General features: G+C 42.6%; 1 protein-coding gene across 1 annotated transcript in view; it reads left to right on the top strand.

The window, feature by feature from the left end:
- The window catches only part of LOC127919908 (bestrophin-1-like), a 19,534-nt gene extending 10,202 nt beyond the window's left edge, over nucleotides 1–9,332 (top strand). The window contains exons 9-10 of the mRNA XM_052503742.1: nucleotides 7,437–8,439; nucleotides 9,165–9,332. Of these exons, the coding sequence (XP_052359702.1) occupies nucleotides 7,437–8,439; nucleotides 9,165–9,332 (1,171 nt within the window). The remainder of the gene's footprint in view (nucleotides 1–7,436; nucleotides 8,440–9,164) is intronic.
- Nucleotides 9,333–14,801: the final 5,469 nt, after the last annotated feature.

The raw sequence follows: 14,801 nt of genomic DNA, 5'->3' as shown, positions 1-14,801 counted from the left end.
ACACAGATACAGACAGACACCTATTGGACCCATTTCCCAGACCCCAATTAAGCCAATTCCTAAACTAAAAGCTATTTTGTTTCAAAGGAAATTCTTGCAGGAATAGACCTAATCTTTGTCATAACAAGCTTAATAAGATATACGCATATAAAATGCCAAGTAACTTTGTTTTCTTTTTTGTATTTATTATATTTTATGTATATATATATATATATATATATATTTTTTTTTAAACTAATGTGTTATTAACCCTCCCCTCTTCGGAGAACAAAAATAATACCTTTTTTTTATCCATAAAGAATGTTTTTTAATGAATTGAATTTGAGTTTAACCACAACATTTGTTGTAATATTTGTTCTATATTTTCTGGAGGATAAAACTGAAATTGTAACGAGCTTTTTAAGAAAGGGGATACCTTTTTTGACCCCTTTTCCTAGTATCCACTTGTTAGTAATTACTATCTTGTCTCATCGCTACAACTCCCGTACGGGCTCAGGAGAGACGAAGGTCGAAAACCATGCGTCCTCCAAAACACAAACCAGCGCGCTCCAACCCGGAAGCCAGCCGCACCAATGTGTCGGAGGAAACACCGTGGTTAGCGCGCACTGCGCCCGGCCCGCCACAGGAGTCACTGGTGCGCGATGAGACAAGGATATCCCTACCGGCCAAACCCTCCCTGACGACGCTAGGCCAATTGTGTGTCGCCCCACGGACCTCCCGGTCGCAGCCGGCTGCGACAGAGCCTGGGCGCGAACCCAGAGTCTCTGGTGGCACAGCTAGCGCTGCGAGAAGTTGTCATCTGTATAAAAGCAAAAGGCCATTTTGGAACAAAGGATGAGTGTTTCTTAACAAAAAGCTGGAGAACCATTTTGGGTTTCAATATAACTAATGTATGAGTGAAGCTTTTAGGAAAGGTTAAAAGCGTTAATATTTAATAATTTTAGCCCCCCTAAACTCATCTTCAATATATAAATAGGCATGTTTAATTTTGTCTGGCTTAGCATTCCAAATAAAATGAAGTATTTTTGCTCATATGTTTAAAAAAAAAAGAGTAATCAGGAGTAGTCAGTGCCATTAGTAAGTAAACTATTACAGAACCAAAGAGTTAATCAATACATTTTTTTGAGATGTGAATACCAAATATGTCTACTTCAACATCCGCCCATGTTATTGGTAAGCTACAAGGTGGTGTAAACACCTTTAACGATCCAATACGTAATATGATGCACTATGACACACCTGTCATAATTAGGTTTTAATCCAGAGAGGCTAGAAAAGGGATCAAGATCTTCAATGAGACTGTGCAGGGATCCAGATTGTGAACTTAAGAAAAAAAACTAGAGTCATCAACATACATCGACACTTTAGTTTTTATCCCCAGGATTTCTAACTCCTTGATGTTCTTGTTGGATGTAATTTTACTAGCTAGCATTTCAATGGCCATAATAAATAGATATGGAGACAACGGACAGCCTTGTTTTACTCCTCTTAAAAGCTCAATACATTCTGAGAAGTAACCATTGTTTACTATTTTAGATCTGGGGTTACATAACTTTAACCCGTTGTATTAGAGATTCACCAAAATTAAAGTAATCCAGGCATTTTTATATAAACTCTAGTCGTACTTTATCAAACACCTTTTCAAAATCAGCTATGAAGACCAGGCCTGGTATCTTCGATGTTTTCATAATGTTAAAATGTTTCAAGTAAAATCAGATCAGGATTAAAAATATCTGGTAAAACCTTTTTTATTCTATGTGCTATGCATTTTACCAGGCTTCTCACAGCACTACATTGAAGTGTTAGAGGCCTCCAGTTTTTTAAATGGACTGGATCTTTATACTTACCACCCGGGTCCTGTTTTAGTAGTAATGAAATCAGACCTTCTTGTTGAGTACCTGAAAGTCTACTATTTGTATAAGAGTAATTAAAACATGCTAATAATGGATCTTTGAGTATATTAAAAAAGGTCTGATATCCCTCTACTGGTAAAAGCCCTGGTGTTTTTCCAGACTGAAAAGATTTGATTGCCTCAAATAGTTCCTCTTCTGTAAGCCTTCACACAGGTCTGTCTGTACATTTGTTAATTTTACATAATAATATATATTATTTATTTTTTCACCTTTATTTAACCAGGTAGGCTAGTTGAGAACAAGTTCTCATTTGCAACTGCGACCTGGCCAAGATAAAGCATAGCAGTGTAAACAGACAACACAGAGTTACACATAGAGTAAACAATTAACAAGTCAATAACACAGTAGGAAAAAAAAGAGATACCCACGTTTCAACTATACTTCCCACAACCAATGTTTGTAAACTTACCAGTTAAAAAGCACCACGATGATTAAGTGTCCATATAGCTGTACCATAATAATGTGCACTGTTAAGCATACTGTAGCTGCAACTTTGTTAACCTTCAATTGTCCTAATATTGGCTATCTAGCTAGCTTTGTTTGACCCCGATTGGTGCTTATTTGACAGATACAGTCGTTCAAGTGATGGCCGCCCGCATCATCGGCGTGCCATGAAGGTTTCGCTCTCTGACCAAATATGGTGTCCTATAGGATATACTACACCCCTAATGATATAGTGAAGTATTGTTACCTTCTAGGATCTCTGACATGGTGTCCTATAGGATATACTACACCCCTAATGATATAGTGAAGTATTGTTACCTTCTAGGATCTCTGAGGAATAGATACGAACGTGATTTGACTCGTTGAAACAACGTTTAGGGTGAGATTTTCACAGATTCCTTTCTTTGCAAATTGAACGAGTGGAAATACAAAATCGATTGTGCGTGCTATATGGACCTTTTAAAGGATATGAACATTTATTTTATCTAACAAAATGACACTTAATGTTATCTCTGGGACCCTTTGGACGATAAATCAGAGCAAGATTTCAGATTGTTAGTTCACATTTCACCTTCAGAGGTGAATTTATCAAACCTATCGCGTTGAAAAAAAGAGTTTTGCTGTTAGAGCTCTCCTCAAACAATAGCATGCCATTTTTTCGCAGTAATAGCTACTGGAAATTGGACAAGAATTTAAGCTTTCAGCCGATATAAGACACTTATATGTACCGACATTTATTGTTTCTCTAAAATCTGGGATCGTAACACAAAACGCTGTAACATTTACAACTGTCCTGTTAACGCGACGCCTATCCCGAGAACTAACCAAATAACATGAAAAACAGTCATAAAAAAATAATAGATCATAATTATAGAAATAATAACAGCACAATCTTATAAATGCATGCTCGTATTTTGAAACTCCTAGGGTCGTTGAAACTTAGTTTTGTATTTGTATTTATTATGGATCCCAGTTAGCAGCTACTCTTCCTGGGGTCCAGCAAAATCAAAGCAGTTCATACAATTTTTACAGCACATTACAACACATTCACAGATTTCACAACACACCGTGTGCCCTAAGGCCCCTACTCCACCACTACCACATATCTACAGGACTAAATCCATGTGTGTATAGTGTGTATGTATGTGTCTGTGTGTGTCTGTGTGTGTCTGTGCCAATGTTTGTGTTGCTTCACAGTCCCCACTGTTCCATAAAGTTTTTTTTATCTGTTTTTTTTTATCAAATTTTTACTGCTGCATTAGTTACCTGATGTGGAATAGAGTTCCATGTAGTCATGGCTCTATGTAGTACTGTGGAATAGAGTTCCATGTAGTCATGTCTCTATGTAGTACTGTGGAATAGAGTTCCATGTAGTCATGGCTCTATGTAGTACTGTGGAATAGAGTTCCATGTAGTCATGGATCTATGTAGTACTGTGGAATAGAGTTCCATGTAGTCATGGATCTATGTAGTACTGTGGAATAGAGTTCCATGTAGTCATGGATCTATGTAGTACTGTGGAATAGAGTTCCATGTAGTCGTGGATCTATGTAGTACTGTGGAATAGAGTTCCATGTAGTCATGGATCTATGTAGTACTGTGGAATAGAGTTCCATGTAGTCATGACTCTATGTAGTACTGTGGAATAGAGTTCCACGTAGTCATGGCTCTATGTAGTACTGTGGAATAGAGTTCCATGTAGTCATGGATCTATGTAGTACTGTGGAATAGAGTTCCATGTAGTCATGGCTCTATGTAGTACTGTGGAATAGAGTTCCATGTAGTCATGGCTCTATGTAGTACTGTGGAATAGAGTTCCATGTAGTCATGGATCTATGTAGTACTGTGGAATAGAGTTCCATGTAGTCATGGATCTATGTAGTACTGTGGAATAGAGTTCCATGTAGTCATGGATCTATGTAGTACTGTGGAATAGAGTTCCATGTAGTCATGGATCTATGTAGTACTGTGGAATAGAGTTCCATGTAGTCATGGATCTATGTAGTACTGTGGAATAGAGTTCCATGTAGTCATGGATCTATGTAGTACTGTGGAATAGAGTTCCATGTAGTCATGGATCTATGTAGTACTGTGGAATAGAGTTCCATGTAGTCATGGCTCTGTTGTACTGTGGAATAGAGTTCCATGTAGTCATGGATCTATGTAGTACTGTGGAATAGAGTTCCACGTAGTCATGGCTCTATGTAGTACTGTGGAATAGAGTTCCATGTAGTCATGGCTCTATGTAGTACTGTGGAATAGAGTTCCATGTAGTCATGGATCTATGTAGTACTGTGGAATAGAGTTCCATGTAGTCATGGATCTATGTAGTACTGTGGAATAGAGTTCCACGTAGTCATGGATCTATAATAATATAATAATAATATATGCCATTTCGCAGACGCTTTTATCCAAAGCGACTTACAGTCATGTGTGCATACATTCTACGTATGGGTGGTCCCGGGAATCGAACCCACTACCCTGGTGTTACAAGCGCCATGCTCTACCAACTGAGCTACAGAACCACAATGTAGTACTGTGGAATAGAGTTCCATGTAGTCATGGATCTATGTAGTACTGTGGAATAGAGTTCCATGTAGTCATGGATCTATGTAGTACTGTGGAATAGAGTTCCATGTAGTCATGGATCTATGTAGTACTGTGGAATAGAGTTCCATGTAGTCATGGATCTATGTAGTACTGTGGAATAGAGTTCCATGTAGTCATGGCTCTATGTAGTACTGTGGAATAGAGTTCCATGTAGTCATGGCTCTATGTAGTACTGTGGAATAGAGTTCCATGTAGTCATGGATCTATGTAGTACTGTGGAATAGAGTTCCATGTAGTCATGGCTCTATGTAGTACTGTGGAATAGAGTTCCATGTAGTCATGGATCTATGTAGTACTGTGGAATAGAGTTCCATGTAGTCATGGATCTATGTAGTACTGTGGAATAGAGTTCCACGTAGTCATGGATCTATGTAGTACTGTGGAATAGAGTTCCATGTAGTCATGGATCTATGTAGTACTGTGGAATAGAGTTCCATGTAGTCATGGCTCTATGTAGTACTGTGGAATAGAGTTCCATGTAGTCATGGCTCTGTTGTACTGTGGAATAGAGTTCCATGTAGTCATGGCTCTATGTAGTACTGTAGAATAGAGTTCCATGTAGTCATGGATCTATGTAGTACTGTGGAATAGAGTTCCATGTAGTCATGGATCTATGTAGTACTGTGTGCCTCCCACAGTCTGTTCTGGACTTGGGGACTGTGAAGAGACCTCTTGTGGCATGTCTTGTGGGGTATGTATGGGTGTCACAGCTCGGTCCATTCAACATGTCAATACCTCTCAGAAATAAAAGTAGTGATGAAGTGAATTTCTCTTCCACTTTCAGCCAGGAGAGATTGACATGCATTATATTAGTATTATCTCTCTGTGTACATCCAAGGGCCAGCCGTGCTGCCCTGTTCTGAGCCAATTACTATTTTGGACAGACTTCTCCCAATTTTAGCTACTGTTGTATCAATATGTTTTGACCATGACAGTTTACAATATAGTGTTACTCCAAGCAGTTTAGTCACCTCAACATGCTCAATTTCCACATTATTTATTACGAGATTTAGTTGAGTTTTAGGGTTTAGTGAGTGTTCTGTTCCAAATACAATGCTTTAAGTTTTAGACATATTTAGGGCTAACTTATTCCTTGCTACCTACTCTAAAACTAACTGCAGCTCTTTGTGAATTGTTGCAGTCATTTCAGTCGCTGTAGTAGCTGACGTGCTGAGTTATCCACATAAATAGACACTCTGGCTTTACTCAAAGTCAGTGGCATGTCGTAATAATTTTTAAAAGCAAGGGGCCTAAACAGCTGCCCTGGGGAATTCCTGATTCTACCTGGATTATGTTTGAGAGGCTTCCATTGAAGAACACCCTCTGTGTTCTGTTAGACAGGTAACTCTTTATCCACATTATAGCAGGGGGTGTAAAGCCATAACACCCTCTGTGTTCTGTTAGACAGGTAACTCTTTATACAAATTATAGCACGGGGTGTAAAGCCATAACACATACGTTTTTCCAGCAGCAGACTATGATCCATAATGTCAAAAGCTGCACTGAAGTCTAACAAGACAGCCCTCCACAATAATTTTATCATCAATCACCAGTCATTTGTGTAAGTGCTGTGCTTTTTGAGTGCCCTTCCCTATAAGCATGCTGAAATTCTGTTGTCAATTTGTTTACTGTGAAATAAGTTTACTAAGGGTTGGTAAAAGGTTGATTGGTCAGCTATTTGAGCCAGTAAAGAGGGCTTTACTATTCTTGGTTAGCAGAAACACTTTAGCTTCCTCCAGGCCTGAGTGCACACACTCTCTAGTAGGCTTAAATTGAAGATTGAAGAAGATTATCTTCAGTAATTTTCCATCCAATTTATCAGACCCCGGTGGCTTGTCATTGTTGATAGACAACAAAACAATGTTCACCTCTTCCACACTGACTTTACGGAATTCAAAGTACACTTCTTGTCTTTCATAATTTGGTCCGATATACTTGGATGTGTAGTGTCAGTGTTTGTTGCTGGCATGTCATCCCTAAGTTTGTTTATCTTGCCAATGGAAAAGTCATTAAAGTAGTTTGCAATATCAGTGGGCTTTGTGATGAATGAGCCATCTGATTCAATGAGCCGAGTTGGCTTTTTTTCCAAAAATGTAATTTAATGTGGTACCAGTGGTAGTCTTTTTACTATAATTTCTCTTTGTTTCATAGTGTAGTTTATTTTTATTTAGTTTAGTCACATGATTTCTTAATTTGCAGTACGTTTGCCAATCAGTTGGGCTGCCAGACTTAATTGCAGCCTTTTGCCTCATCCCTCTCAACCACATCATTTGTCATTTCCTCATCAATCCAGGGGGGTTGATTGTGCGCTATAACACTTCCAGTACCTAACTAGCTTGATACTTTGAGATCTATTACATTGCTCAGGGAAGTTTCTTCCTTTTAATCACTGAACTAGCTAACACTTTCCTATCATCACTCCAGTGTAAAGAGCAGATGGTAAAGTCGTCTTCTTCTTCTTCTCTCTAGTGTCCCCAAAGAGGAGATGGAGTTCCAGTCCAACCTGGAGCAGATCAAGGAGCATGAGGAGGCCAACCACTCTACTCCTCTCCTGGGGGGTCTGAGTCGCCTCCTGGGGGTTCAGTCCCCCGTCTTCCCCCGCTCCTCCACCTCCTCCCGGGTTTCTCTCCTGCGCCGGCGCCCAGGGGCTCCATTCAGCCGCTTCCCCCTCTTCCTGCACTCCGAGGGGGACCCCTCAACGCCGAGCCACGGCCCTGGTCCCCGCCACGACTCCAGCCACCCGGACTACGCCTTCTCCTCCATGCCGCTGTATGAGAGGTCCGGCTTCTATAGCTGTCCCCAGACCCCCATCCACTGTGTTCCCCCCGCTATGCCTCGTCCACGGCCCACCCGAGGAACTTACGCCTGGCATCGCAGCTCCAGCTCGCTGGCTCCTCCGATGGTTGGCTCTGGAGGTCTGCTGCCCCCTGATACTCCAGGTCATATGCTCCCTCCACCCTCCTCTGCCTTCCCCTGGCTGAGTGAGGAGGGAGAGGGTCCTTGTGTTCCAGCCTTCTCCTTTCCTGACCCTGGCAACCTTCCGGAACTCTGCCCCATATCAAAGCTCCGGCCCGGGCAAGGCCTGCTGTCTCGACGGCCTCCGCCTCCACGCCTCTCTCCACGCCTCTCTCTGGATAACACACCGTTGGCCGAAGGCCTGCAGCCTGGACCCATCAGCCCACGGGGAGTGGGAGGTGGAGGGGAGCGGGTGTTCTCCTTTACCCCTCCCTCTCGCACCCCAGCTACCAATCCCAACAGCTCCTCCTCTAGTATCAATGCCACCAGCACTATCAACACCACCAACCCTAACACCACTACTCCAGCCAACGTCTTGAGTGGTACCAACACCACTTCTACAACAAACTTCTGCAATGGTACCAACTCCAACACCACTACTATGTCTAACGTCTGCAATGGTACCAACCCCAACACCTTTGTAACCATGCCAACTTCAACAGCACAAGAGCAGCAGGTATCAACAGTGGAACCAATGGTGGTCTAAGCAACAACGTCGTGAACACCATTTCCATTTCTGGATCCTCTCAGCAAGAAGCCAATCAGCATCAAAACTCACCAAATGATTCAGGGATTTCTTTGGCTGAGGGGGGCCCTCACTGGCTGGGAGCTCTGGTAATGGATAGTGGGATGAACAAGGCTCCTGGGGGGCGGGAGCAGGACTGAAGAAGGAGGGAGATGATTGGACAAGGCCCCTGGGGGATGGGAGCGTGGTTGGACAGACTCAGGGTTCAGAAGTAGTGTAAACCTACACCGTATGCACATCTTTCTTTCAGACTGAAGGGTTCCAGCACTTCTGACCAGTGGTAGTCTTTCTAGGCCATCCATCTGACCAGTGGTAGTCTTTCTAGGCCATCCATCTGACCAGTGGTAGTCTTTCTAGGCCATCCATCTGACCAGTGGTAGTCTTTCTAGGCCATCCATCGGACCAGTGGTAGTCTTTCTAGGCCATCCATCTGACCAGTGGTAGTCTTTCTAGGCCATCCATCTGACCAGTGGTAGTCTTGCGAAGCCTAGATGTCCAAGGCTAGTCCAGCGTAGAGGCTGCTTCTGAAATGTTTATTGGAATCCCACAGAGTGGAGAGATTGCTAATATGACATTTCTTCTTCATGCTATTCCAGCTAGTAAACCAGTACGAAATCTACTGAAGAAAGACTCCTTTGTTTGCTGAATCTCATGAGGCCTACGTACTGGAGGCCTACGTACTGGAGCCCTACGTACTGGAGCCCTACGTACTGGAGGCCTACGTACTGGAGGCCTACGTACTGGAGGCCTACGTACTGGAGGCCTACGTACTGGAGGCCTACGGACTGGAGCCCTACGGACTGGAGGCCTACTTGAACTACTGAAGAATCTCTATATCAATCATCAACCCCTTTTAGAAAAGATTGACTGATAACATTCTGGTAAGAGGTGCTAAGTACCTCAGCCGTCAATATCTCCGGTGTGTTTCTCCTAGGGTTGCCAGATTCCGGTAATTATTATTAACATTGTCAGAAATCACAGTTGGAGGATTCCTGGATTTCCTGATTTCCTTATTCTCTCCTGATTCCAGGATCCTTCTAACCAGGATTCCTGGATTTCCTGCTTATTCTCTCCTGATTCCAGGATTCTTCCAACCAGGATATCTGGAAAATTGTATTTTTCACGTGCACCAAATACAACAGACTTTTCCGTGAAATGCTTTACTGACGAGCCTTTAACCAACAATGCAGTTTAAAAAAAGTAAGTAAGTATGAACGATTTGCTCAGTAAACTAAAGGAAAAATAGTAACACAATAAAATAACATTAACGAGGCTACATACTAGGGGTACCGGTACCGATGTGCAGGTAGTCGAGGTAATTGAGGAGGATACACTGCATTGGGAAAGTATTCAGATCCCTAGACTTTTTCCACATTTTGTTACGTTACAGCCTTATTCTAAAATTGATTAAATAAATACAAAAAACTCAGCAATCTACACATAATACCCTATAATGACAAAGCAAAAACAGGTTTTTAGAAATGTTTGCAAATGTATTTAAAAATAAAAACAGAAATAGCTTATTTACATAAGTATGAATGTTTTGGATTGGCCCTGCCAGAGCCCGGACTTGAACCCAATCTAACATCTCTTGTAGCGTCATACCCAAGAAGACTCGAGGCTGTAACCGCTGCCAAAAGGTGCTTCAACAAAGTACTGAGTAAAGTGTCTGAATACTTATGTAAATGTGATATTTCAGTTTTTTTATTTATTTATAAATAAGCAAAGATTTCTAAAAACCTGTTTTTGCTTTTTTCATTATGGGGTAAAACATTTGAATAAGAATAAAATAAGAGGGTCAATGCAAATAGTCCGTTTTGATCAACTGTTCAGCAGTCTTATGGGGTAGCAGCTGTTCAGGGGCCCTTTGTTCCCAAACGTGGTGCTCCGGTAGCAGAGAGAAGAGTCTAACTTGGGTGGCTGGAGTCTTTGACAATATTTTGGGCCTTCCTCTGACACCGCCTGGCTTAGATGTCCTGGATGACAGGCAGCTTGGCCCCAGTGATGTACTGGGCCGTACGCACTACCCTTTGTAGCGCCTTGCGGTCGGTCGCCGAGCAGTTGCTATACCAAGCGGTGACGCAACCAGTCAGGATGGTCTCGATGGTGTAGCTGTCTAACCTTTTGAGGATCTGAGGACCCATGCCAAATCTTTTCAGATGACTGAGGGGGAATGGGTGTTGTTGTGCCCTCTTTATGACTGTCTTGGTGTGTGTGGACCATGATAATTCCTTAGTGATGTTGTCACAAATGAACTTGAAGCTCTCAACCCGCTCGGCTCCAGCTATGTGGATGGGGGATGTTCTCGGCCCTCCATTTCCTGTAGTCCACCATCAGCTCCTTTTGTCTTGCCCATGTTGACGGAGGTTGTTGTCCTGGCACCACACTGCCAGGTCTTTGACCTCCCTGTAGGCTGTCTTACCGTCACGTCGTCAGCAAACTTAACGATTGGTGTTGGATTCGTATGTGGCCACGCAGTCGTGGTTGAGCAGGGAGTACAGGAGGGGACTAAGCACGCATCCGAGGGGTGTGAGGATCAGTGTGGCAGATGTGTTGTTGCCTACCCTCACCACCTGGGGCGGCCCGTCAGGAAGTCCAGGATCCAGCAGCAGAGGAAGATGTTCAGTCCCAGGATCCTTAGCTTAGTGATGAGCTTGAAAGGAGCTATGGTGTTGAACGCTGAGCTGTAGTCAATGAACAGCATTCTCACATACTGTAGGTGTTCCTTTTGTCTTATTCACATCTGCTGAGAGATCAAAGTCTTCCAGAACAGCTGGTGATCTCATGCATGTTTGTGTTATTTGCCTCAAAGCGAGCATAGAAGTAGTTTAGCTCGTGTCACTGGGCAGCTCTTGGCTGTGCTTCCTTTGTAGTCTGTAATGTTTTGCAAACCCTGCCACATCTGACGAGCGTCAGAGCTGGTGTAGTATGATTCAATCTTAGTCCTGTATTGACGCTTTGCCTGTTTGATGGTTCGTCAGAGGGCATTGCGGGATTTCTTATAAGCGTCAGGGTTAGAATCCTGCTTCTTGAAAGCGGCAGCTCTAGCCTTTAGCTCAGTGCGGATGTTGCATGTAACCCATGGCTTCTGGATGGGGTATGTACGGTCACTGTGGGGACAACATCATCGATGCACTTATTGATGAAGCCAGTGACTGATATGGTGTACTCCTCAATGCCATGGGAGGAATCCCGAACATATTCCAGTCTGTGCAAAACAGTTAGCATCTGCTTCATCTGACCAATTTTTTATTGATCTAGTCACTGGTGCTTCCTGCTTTAATTTTTGCTTGTATGCAGGAATCAGGAGGATGGAATTATGGTCAGATTTGCCAAATGGAGGGAGAGTTTGTATGCATCTGTGTGTGCAGCAAAGGTGATCCAGAGTTTTTTTCTCTGGTTGCACATTTAACATGCTGATAGAAATTTGGTAAAACGGCTTCAAGTTTCCCTGCATTAAAGTCCCCGGCTACTAGGAGCGCCACCTCTTGGTGAGCGTTTTCTTGTTTGCTTACAGCGGAATACATCTCATTCAATGCTGTGTTAGTGCCAGCCTCAGTCTGTGGTGGTATGTAAAACAGCTACGAAGAATACAGATGAAAACTCTCTAGGTAGGTAGTGTGGTCTACAGTTTATCATGAGATACTCTACCTCAGGTGAGTAATAGCTCGAGACTTCCTTAGATATCGTGCACCGGCTGTTATTTGCAAAAAGACATAGTCCTCTTGCCGCTGTTCCATCCTGCCAGTGCAGCGTATAAATCAAATCAAATCAAATTTATTTATATAGCCCTTCGTACATCAGCTGATATCTCAAAGTGCTGTACAGAAACCCAGCCTGAAACCCCAAACAGCAAGCAATGCAGGTGTAGAAGTATAACCAGCCAGCTGTATGTTGATATATGTTGATAGTGTCGTAGGCAGGTTATTCTGGCGTTCTTAGGCCCAGGGATGATCGTGGTCTGCTTGAAACATGTAGATATTCCAGACTGGGTCAGGGACAGGTTGAAAAAATGACAGTGGAAGACCCCAGTGACCTGAGAATTATGCAACCCTAGTTTCTGCTATATTGTAATCATCCGTTTCTTACGCACCCCAAGGCTGGTGTTTATTTGTCCAGCAGCTCTAGAAAAGGAATAGGGAACCCTCTTGGTCTCAACCACTGATCTGATCCCCTCATATCTATTCTATACATTACAGATCTGATCCCCTCATATATATTCTATACATTACAGATCCCCCCATATCTATTCTATACACTACAGATCCCCCTCATATCTATTCTATACACTACAGATCCCCCTCATATCTATTCTATACACTACAGATCCCCCTCATATCTATTCTATACATTACAGATCTGATACCCTCATATTTATTCTATACATTACAGATCCCCCTCATATCTATTCTATACATTACAGATTCCCCTCATATCTATTCTATACATTACAGATCTGATCCCCTCATATATATTCTATACATTACAGATCCCCCCATATCTATTCTATACACTACAGATCCCCCTCATATCTATTCTATACACTACATATCTGATCCCCCTCATATCTATTCTATACATTACATATCTGATCCCCCTCATATCTATTCTATACATTACAGATCCCCCTCATATCTATTCTATACATTACAGATCCCCCTCATCTATTCTATACATTACAGATTCCCCCTCATATCTATTCTATACATTACAGATCCCCCCTCATATCTATTCTATACACTACATATCTGATCCCCCCTCATATCTATTCTATACATTACAGATCCCCCCTCATATCTATTCTATACACTACAGATCCCCCCTCATATCTATTCTATACACTACTAGAATAATTTACTCAACGGGGATCAATTAGCCTGACACGTTACGAAATCCCAGTACAATATAAACGTTTTGAAACAAGACATGTCATTCTAGAAGTCTCTGTTATGAGTAGTTCGTAGGGTTGCAGGAAACTTTCCCCAAATTCCCAGGTTTTATAGAACTCTGGGAGGGATTAAGCAGGAAATAGAGAATCCCCCAAACCAGGATATCTAGAACACTCAGGAATTTGGGAAAAGTTACCAGTATTTTGCAACCCTATGAGCGAGGGCGCAACACATTACCCAAGTGGTCATATGAATAGGAAGTGCTGTATTAAAAAAATATATATGTACATATATTGTCTTGCCCTGAATGATACTGTGTATAGTTAGCTGGAGTAGCCTTATTTTGAATGTTTTTCTCTGTAATAAATATGAACCTTTCAAAAAATATCCAATTTGTTTTGCTTATGTAGTTTTTATATTTTTCTTTTACCTTTATTTAACTCGGCAAGTCAATGACGGCCTGGGAACAGTGGGTTAACTGGTCTAGGAACAGTGGGTTAACTGGTCTAGGAACAGTGGGTTAACTGGTCTAGGAACAGTGGGTTAACTGGTCTAGGAACAGTGGGTTAACTGGTCTAGGAACAGTGGGTTAACTGGTCTAGGAACAGTGGGTTAACTGGTCTAGGAACAGTGGGTTAACTGGTCTAGGAACAGTGGGTTAACTGGTCTAGGAACAGTGGGTTAACTGGCCTAGGAACAGTGGGTTAACTGGCCTAGGAACAGTGGGTTAACTGGTCTAGGAACAGTGGGTTAACTGGTCTAGGAACAGTGGGTTAACTGGTCTAGGAACAGTGGGTTAACTGGTCTAGGAACAGTGGGTTAACTGGTCTAGGAACAGTGGGTTAACTGGTCTAGGAACAGTGGGTTAACTGGTCTAGGAACAGTGGGTTAACTGGTCTAGGAACAGTGGGTTAACTGGTCTAGGAACAGTGGGTTAACTGGTCTAGGAACAGTGGGTTAACTGGTCTAGGAACAGTGGGTTAACTGGTCTAGGAACAGTGGGTTAACTGGCCTAGGAACAGTGGGTTAACTGGCCTAGGAACAGTGGGTTAACTGGTCTAGGAACAGTGGGTTAACTGGTCTAGGAACAGTGGGTTAACTGGTCTAGGAACAGTGGGTTAACTGGCCTAGGAACAGTGGGTTAACTGGCCTAGGAACAGTGGGTTAACTGGCCTAGGAACAGTGGGTTAACTGGTCTAGGAACAGTGGGTTAACTGGTCTAGGAACAGTGGGTTAACTGGTCTAGGAACAGTGGGTTAACTGGTCTAGGAACAGTGGGTTAACTGGTCTAGGAACAGTGGGTTAACTGGTCTAGGAACAGTTAACCTGCCTGTTCAGGGGCAGAACGACAGATTTGTTCCTTGTCAGCTCGGGGGTTTGAACTTGCAACGTTCCGGTTACTAG

Source organism: Oncorhynchus keta, unplaced genomic scaffold, assembly GCF_023373465.1.
Source record: "Oncorhynchus keta strain PuntledgeMale-10-30-2019 unplaced genomic scaffold, Oket_V2 Un_contig_17847_pilon_pilon, whole genome shotgun sequence".
NCBI lineage: Eukaryota > Metazoa > Chordata > Actinopteri > Salmoniformes > Salmonidae > Oncorhynchus > Oncorhynchus keta.
The sequence above is the reverse complement of the archived record's forward strand: the minus strand, read 5'-3'. Positions and strand labels throughout refer to the sequence as shown.